Here is an 8,122-nt window from a genome sequence, read left to right on the forward strand (position 1 = left end):
TATTGCAAGCCGAACAACATGAAAACGTGTCGCCGTCGAGGTCATGTCACGTCACAGCGATAGTGCTAGTGTTGTAATAGATCACTGAGATCGCGGTCACTGATGATCTCTTGCACTGCATTGCTGCAATGTACAACATAAGGCTTCCAAATGTGGTTTTACATGGAGATCAACAGTGCTCAGAGGTGCAAGGTGACGACTAACACAAGACCGAGAATAATTCCTTTCTCAGACTATGTCTATAGTACATGAAAAGCGTCACAAGTGTGAAAAAAACAACAACAATTAAACTTCGAAAACCTATAGCAACTCAAAATTTGGTTAAATATGCCCATTTAGAATGCCTATTACAGATATCTTCATCAAAAAATCGACACTATTGTACCAGTAACGTTACAGTGTAGTTGGACATTGAATTGGGTACATCGTAGAGATAACACATCTCTTTAGGGAACTTATAGGTGTATTAGTTGTATGTCTGTCGATTGTTCAGCATGTGCACGAAAATTTTGACATTAAACAAATGATCAGTATTAAGCCGACAGTTGAAATGTATGAAATACAGACCTGTCAAAATGCATTATGCGAACACGTCATGTAGGCCTGAGTACAATATGACATTGGTTGAAACTCAACCAAAAGGAATAGGCCTACTTAACCGTATATGCACAGGGAATTTATTATTAATAGAGCATAAAACTGTTTCTTTGCTAACCCGGATTATACATTCGGATGATTATGTGCGTCACACAAAGAGTGGAAAAACGTGCAATACATGATCTTGTTATTCTTTTTTCAATTTCAATTTGAATTTATTTCAGCAACTTTTTTTTTCAAGAATAGGGCCTACAATGCACAAACGAAAATAGAATGACATCAACTTTGGTGAAATGACGTTTTCTAAGCAAGATCAAGCGTTCAAACAAATTTAGTGAATCATATTAGATGCAAAATACGGTAAATTGTTGCATTTTCACATTCATGATTGTTCCAAGTTGCACTAAGCCGTCACAAATACGTAATAACTTTTGGCGAGGTGACAGCCCTTTCCTGACAAAGCGACTAGAAAACAATTCTCAAGGATTTACTCGCAAAAAAAAAAAAGGGGGGGAGATGGAAAGGTGCAAGTGTAGGGCGGGGAGGCATGAATGGCCCGTCAGTGTCTTGATCTAAAAAAAAAAAATAGTAGAGCCTACTAAAGGGACTGTAAATTAACATAACAACAAAAATCTGTTGTAGTTGTCAATACTACACTATATTTCAATATATTTTCTTACAAATATATTCATTCAAGCTAGGACAATATTCATCTACGATTTAAATTTTCTTTTAAAAGGTTTTGAAAAAATGTAGATTGCTTTTACAATAATTAGCGAGAGCATTCCAATTGTACATCAGGGCCCCGTCTTATAAAGCCTTCAAATCAATCACAAGTCCCTAAATCAATCGCAACTTGCATTGCGGCTCTCACAAAACTTGTGATTGCATGATTTCTATCACAAGTCTTTATAAGACAGGCCCCTGGGCCCTGTTGCATAAAACCCTTACCGTTGGACTTACCGCTCCTTTCTAGCGGTAAGTCTTCAAATCAGCGGTAAATTTTATAATCCTTGATGATGATTGGCTGTGACGCCTAATTTTGACGGCAGTTACCATTGAAATTCAACGGTAAGTTTTATGCAACGGGCCACTGGTGTTTTGAAGATTTATGAGCCATCAAGATCCATGGGTTCTTTAGATGGATAATATAATTTATAGTCGCAAGTGTACGGGTTGGATATGAATTAAAGGGGCATTCCAGACGATTTTCATAATTTCACATCATGTTTTCTAGTACATAAATCGACAGCTCTAAGTATTTGTGGAATTTATTGCGGTCCTCGAACAGAGGCATCACTATAGTACTCTGAAAATCTTAAACAAATTACACTGAACAATGTTGATGACTTAGGAGCCTCACATATTTCAGAAATGTAGCAGTGTAATTGCATGACAATACTTATTCTATACAATTTCACCTGTGCAGAATCTATGCATGCCTAATTCTTCTTTTGTTCTGCTTCCTTGAGTCCCAACTCATGCATTCTTATGGTGAGGCTGCCATGTCAGCATCCTTGTTCATTGCAATTAATGAATTTGTTATAAATTTTGAAAACATTCTTATTCCTCATCCCAATCACTATAAATTCTGAAACTCTGTACTCAGTGTAACTAATTTATAGTTTTTCAAATGTAAAAGTCTGAAAATCATCCCGAGGTCTCCTTTAATATTTTTGTTTATGCTGCATGAAAAATTATCATTTAAAGGTTGAGGTCGGGGGGGGGGGGGGGCTTTTTGCTTCCTTAGCTGATGAAACCGGAAGTGGCAGTAGAAAATTGCGCTGAAAGCCTTTTTTTTTTCGTATAGATGTTGCTGATGTTGAAATGCATTGATATCATTTAATTTGAGAACACTAAATTTAATTGATGAAATAAAGGATCAGTACTTCTAGGCGTATACGTGTACATACACATACTGGGACAGATAAGGGCCTTTGTATGCCAAATTACATGGTTTTCATGTAGTATGTCGTGATGGGCAAGGTTATCTACAATTTTTGAGAGTGCAGGTAAAACTTTTTTCCTATACACGTCATTTGCCTCCAAAGTTGGTTCTCCAGCCTCATCTTTTGAAAATATCATGTAAACTAATAGAATATGTGTCTTTTCTTAAGATTTTGGCTTGTGTTTTCATTGGCATTATAAAGTTTCCTGTAAAAGGTAAACACGGATATCAATAGGCCTATACAAAAAGGAGAAATAACCTCAGTAGTCCAGGCTCTTTTCAAAACAAGAAAGGACGAATGGGTAGAAGTAGAAGAGAAACTAGAAGGAGGAAAAGTAATGATAATAATGATAATGATATCAATAATAATAACAATAATGATAATAATAATAATAATGATGATGATGATAATAATAATAACAATAATGATAATATCAATAAAAGAAGAAGAAGAAGAGGAAGAAAAAAAAGAAGAAGAAAAACAGACAGAAAGCAAAAAAGAAAAGGGAAGGAAGGAAGGAAGAAAGAAAGAGCGAATTGTAGGGCCTGGGCTATACAGAAAAAACAAATCCGAATATCGATGAGCAAAGGAGTGTACGTGTGATAGAGGAGGGTCGGGAATGTGAATGCCCTTCCTGTATTCAATCTGAACAGGGAGGTGAATCACCTCCCTGATCTGAACACGTCCACGTAGTGCGACACGACCGCGCGGTACTCGTCTGCTCGGAACGCTCTTTTTTCGGTGGCTTTGTTCAAGGTCCAAGGATGCTGTCGTGACACAACTCTCAAACCTCAAAATGCGTCGAGTTTTACGAACTAGAGCGCTTTTTGCCGCTTATTTTCTCATATCTTCTGGAAGCATTCTTTGGCTGGCATCCACGTGTGGTACGTTGAAGCTTTTCAATGAGCACTTTATACTCAAAACTCGACAGAATGAAGTGCCTTCTTAGATTGCTTTCTTGTGTAGTCCCGAATGCTCAAAGTCATGTTAGTTTATGAATGCACTATGAAGAGAATCAGTTTTTGCTTTTGAAGTTTTGTTGATGAGGATAAACGTCTGAAACATCTTCCTATGTTCAAGAGAGATTGCTTAAGGGGTAGGCTGTACTGATAGTGTGGAAGGGAGTGGGTTGTCGGGAATTTGACATTGTCATTTCCTTTCCAAATAAATTTAAGCAAATTTGGGCAGTCACACTGCACTCACAGTCACAGATCTAGTCTACTAGTAGTAGTAGAGTCTGGTGAGTGTAGGTAATTCCTCAATGATGATAGAGGCATTGCCACTGCAGTTTGGTCTTACATATAAATTATGATGTATCTCACAGTAGTATTACTCATGATATACTGAATATATAATTTTCTATTTATGCACAGTATTAAATGTGTGACACTCTAACCCCGTGCGGGGCGCTCCTTGTACACAGTTATACCGTGGGAGCCGAACGCTTGACGTTCGGCGTTCGGGCTGTGTTTCGCTGTTAGTGACACTCAAGATCTTTTTACATTACATACATGTAATCGGAATGTACTGGCATGTGGCAGCTGCATGCATAGCCAAGTGATTTTGATTTGAATGTGTGAATGAATTGTCATTGCTCTTCGCACTTTCTTTTACCAGGAATAGGCTGCTTAGATTCTGTACAGGGTCATCAAAAGGACACAATGGCAGATTATTATAAAGAGGAACTGCAAAGGACTAGAAACAGTGCCAGACAGATGGAAAGAAACATGAAAAAAGTCATTGAAAAGCTAAACAGACAGCATCCGAGGGCTGCGGAAATAGTTGAAAAAACCTTGACCAATTCTACAGCTTCATTTCCAACAATTTATGCCATCACGCCAACGTACACCAGACCAGTGCAAAAGGCGGAGCTGACCAGACTCGGACACACATTCTCCCTGGTGAGAAATTTTCACTGGATTGTGGTGGAAGATTCAGAGCACAAAACGCGCCTCGTGGCAAACTTCCTGGCAAACTGTGGCCTGAGCTACACCCACCTGCATGTAAAGACATTGGATGAGTACAAGCTGAAGGAGAATGAGCCAGCCTGGAGGAAACCGCGTGGGGTTGATCAGAGGAACATCGCCATTGATTGGATCGTGGAGAATGTGAGAGAGAAGGAAGCAGGCGTTGTCTACTTTGCAGACGATGACAACACATACAGTCTGAAGCTATTTGATGAGGTAGGACAGCGAAGCATACTTTGGATACAGGATACATGCTTTACACAACCACAGGCGACAGGTCAAAAGGGAAAATCTGACCGAAGTCGTCTGCTGCAACCAATGAATGACACTGAACATTCCTCAGACCGCCATGAAATATTTTACTCATTGAATTGGATCAAAACACATGTTTCAGAGAAAGAAAATGTTTGAATGAAGGATTCCAGTGCCATGTTTTTTGTTTATTGGTTGTTCCTGTATTAGGTGAAAGCTGGATTTGGTACAGTAGTGAATATCATTTTCATGCAAGCAGTCTGACTGAGAATACTGAAAGACTGATTACTTGTCATAGTGTCCTTAATTATACCGTTTAAGAATTTGCGATGTGGTATCATTGAATTGCCTAAGATGTATGGAGATTTCTGAATCATATAGGAAAATAATGGAGAAGTAGTAGTTTGATGTCGGTAAGTTGAAAATAATTGATAATGGCATATCTTAGTGACTAATACTGTTTTGATTGTTGATTAATCTATTCAGCCCTACTATCACACAAAAGAGAGGTTTAGAGAACATTTCATTATTTCTTTCATTCAAGTATTTCATGCTTATATGTGGCCACCTACTGGACCAATAGTGATGTAGACTCTACACTTTGAGAACTAAATCTGTATGCATGTGTGTATGTTTCTCTTTTGTTCATTCAAAATCTAATTTTGCTTTGCTTTGGTTTCAGATGAGAACAACTCAAAAGGTCTCTGTGTGGCCTGTAGGGTTGGTGGGTGGGCTGCGCTTTGAGCGGCCCATTGTTGACAAACAGGGCAAGGTTTCATCCTGGTACGTGGTATGGGAACCCGACCGGCCATTTGCCATGGACATGGCAGGATTTGCCATCAATCTCCGGCTCTTCCGCCAGCAGCCCCACGCCAGGTTTGACATCACTTCAAAGAGAGGCTACGTGGAGACTTCCCTACTGACGCAGCTGGGTATCACAAAGAATGACCTGGAACCAAAGGCAGACATGTGCACAAAGGTACCATTTGTCAATTCTGTAAAAACATTTTTTTTTGTTCCTGTGCTAGAATTTGAGAGTTCAGAATTTAATCTGATTTCAGACTTTTTTTACTCTGCCCAGAACACATTTTTCAAACTTTTTTGCTATTCAAATGCATTGAAATGTTCACATTTTAATGTACTTCAGACTTTTTTTTACAAGTTTCAGATTTTTTTTGGTTTAAAGACTTTTTTCTGTAAGCTCTCTCACACCCCTTGGTAAGATTGATGTCTCTTTCTCATCTCTCTGTATGATGTTTGCTGTTTTAAGCTCTGCCTTGACCTGTGTTTTTCCAGAGATCAGCTGAATTACCTTAATAGGATATCATTCCTTAACCATATCAGACATCTGAGCAGGGCAACTTTGATTAAATTGTGAATTGCCCAAATTTTGACCGTCGTCATTATTGACCAGTCAATAGTATTCTTATTGCCCGGTCAGAAAAGTCAATGGCAAAATGCATGTAAAACAGTAGGCAATAAGGTAGAGCCTTGCACTTGCAGCAAGAGATGGCTAGCCATAGCCGTGCATCCAGTGATAACAAGTTACCCTAATGCCTATGTTTGTCCCTCTTTGAAATGAAATTGAAGATGTGATATAATGTACTAGTACATTACATATCAATATTTTCAAGTTTGCTCTTGATGTCTGATTTGGTTAATAATAGTAATGTGGACTGTCTACTCACTATAATCGTAATTGCCCTCGTCTTCGATTTGGGCAATACAATTCTAGCTTAAATGTTGTATCCCATTCAATGCCAGTTCATATCAAATAAATGCATGCAATGTCAATCATACTGATATATTTTGTATAGATGATAGTATAAAAGACATATGCATATAATTAGAAAGAATGAGGATTAATAGTGTCAATGAGTATAAGTCTCGTTTCTATTGAAAGTTAGAAAGAAAAAAAAAATGGAAAGAGCTCAAACAATTTCACCTCTTCTGTTTCATCAACAGGTACTTGTGTGGCACACCAGAACAGAAAAGCCAAAGTGGAAACAGGAAGATAAATTAATTGCAATGGGTAAGCCATCAGACCCAAGGATAGAAGTATAGTGATGACAGAAGCCTATTCAGCAGGGAGCATTTAGCTAAGATAAACAGAAATGATATTGATAATGTCAATGATAAAATTTATGATTATAAGATTGATGATGATGAAGTAATAAAAAAAAATCATAATCCTCTTCATCATTATATACATGTACATATTAATATATTGTAATAAAGTATTTTGTTGTACACTGCTTTTGTCAGCAAGTGAAAGTCTTCAATTAGAGGGTTAGAAAGAAGCTAAAAGGTATATCAATAGGATTTTAAACTGACATTGTGAGTAATTTTTATCAAAACTTCAGAAATTCTTGTTGAGAGCCATTAAAGGACAAGTTCACCTTGATATACATGTGGATTAAGAGAATGTAACAATATTAATAGAACACAGTAGTGAAAGTTTGAAGAAAATCAGACAATCTGTTCAAAAGTTATAAAATTTCAAAGTTTCAGTGCTGCCATCACCGGATGAGAAGACTACTAAAGCTTGTGATGTCATATGCGTAAAATGATGTAAAGGAATTATAAAGAAAATTCAACATATTTTCACTTTTCTCGCATGATAAAAGATCACTTGACTTGCCTCTTTTACAATGATATCACCCTTGATGTACATCAGTAACAAGTCGAGGGGATGTAAACTTTATTCAAAATATGAAATTTTGCAGGATTTTGTTTGTTTTCTTTGCAAAGGTGTATATCATTCTACCCATGGGACATCACAAGCTTTAGTAGTCTTCTCATCCAGCAGTGACTGCACACAAACTTTAAAAATTCATACTTTTGAACAGATTGTCCAATTTTCCTCAAACTTTCACTGATGTGTTTTACTAATAATGCTGCATTCACTCGATCCACATGTGTATTAAGGTGAACTTGTCCATTAATGTTGTTATTGAAATACAGTGTACAGTGACTTTGGCATTTGGCACCTAACAGAACTTTTGTTAGTCGCTGACAGGAGAAAAATCAAGAAAGAAGAAAACGTGATGGATACATCAAAGATGGAGCAGTACTCTACGTGTGATTTAAATCAACCACTGATAACTTATTAGACAAGTTCTGATGATGAAGAAAGCATGCATTTTTACCCAGTGGTATACTCATGAAAGTGCCAACTGTTAACTCATTGACCAAACACGTGCAATAGATTGTTTTCGTTTGAACATGTTTGCATTACCATGGTGCTTGACGTAATAAGAGCTTGTTTGAGTAGGGAGCTTTAGATTTTTGTGACGTGGACGTTAGAGGAAAAAAAAGACTGTTCTGGGCGTTCACACGACCACTCATCAAAATTGA

General features: G+C 37.5%; 1 protein-coding gene across 1 annotated transcript; it reads left to right on the forward strand.

The window, feature by feature from the left end:
• Positions 1–3,342: 3,342 nt before the first annotated feature.
• Positions 3,343–6,865, forward strand: LOC139716990 (galactosylgalactosylxylosylprotein 3-beta-glucuronosyltransferase 3-like). Its single transcript, XM_071628510.1, has 4 exons — positions 3,343–3,430; positions 4,164–4,729; positions 5,448–5,744; positions 6,731–6,865. The coding sequence occupies exons 1-4, from the start codon at positions 3,343–3,345 to the stop codon at positions 6,827–6,829; spliced, it is 1,050 nt and encodes a 349-aa protein (XP_071484611.1). The 3' UTR covers positions 6,830–6,865.
• Positions 6,866–8,122: the final 1,257 nt, after the last annotated feature.

The sequence above is a fragment of the Diadema antillarum genome, unplaced genomic scaffold, assembly GCF_040938485.1.
Source record: "Diadema antillarum isolate AM-2024a unplaced genomic scaffold, OU_Dant_1.0 scf00000007, whole genome shotgun sequence".
NCBI lineage: Eukaryota > Metazoa > Echinodermata > Echinoidea > Diadematoida > Diadematidae > Diadema > Diadema antillarum.

Coding starts and splice junctions, on each gene's coding strand:
- LOC139716990 (XM_071628510.1), top strand. CDS start 3,343: ATGCGTCGAGTTTTACGAACTAGAGCGCTTTTTGCCGCTTATTTTCTC. Junction 3,431..4,163: donor TTGGCTGGCATCCACGTGTG/GTACGTTGAAGC, acceptor TTCTTTTACCAG/GAATAGGCTGCTTAGATTCT. Junction 5,745..6,730: donor AGGCAGACATGTGCACAAAG/GTACCATTTGTC, acceptor TTTCATCAACAG/GTACTTGTGTGGCACACCAG.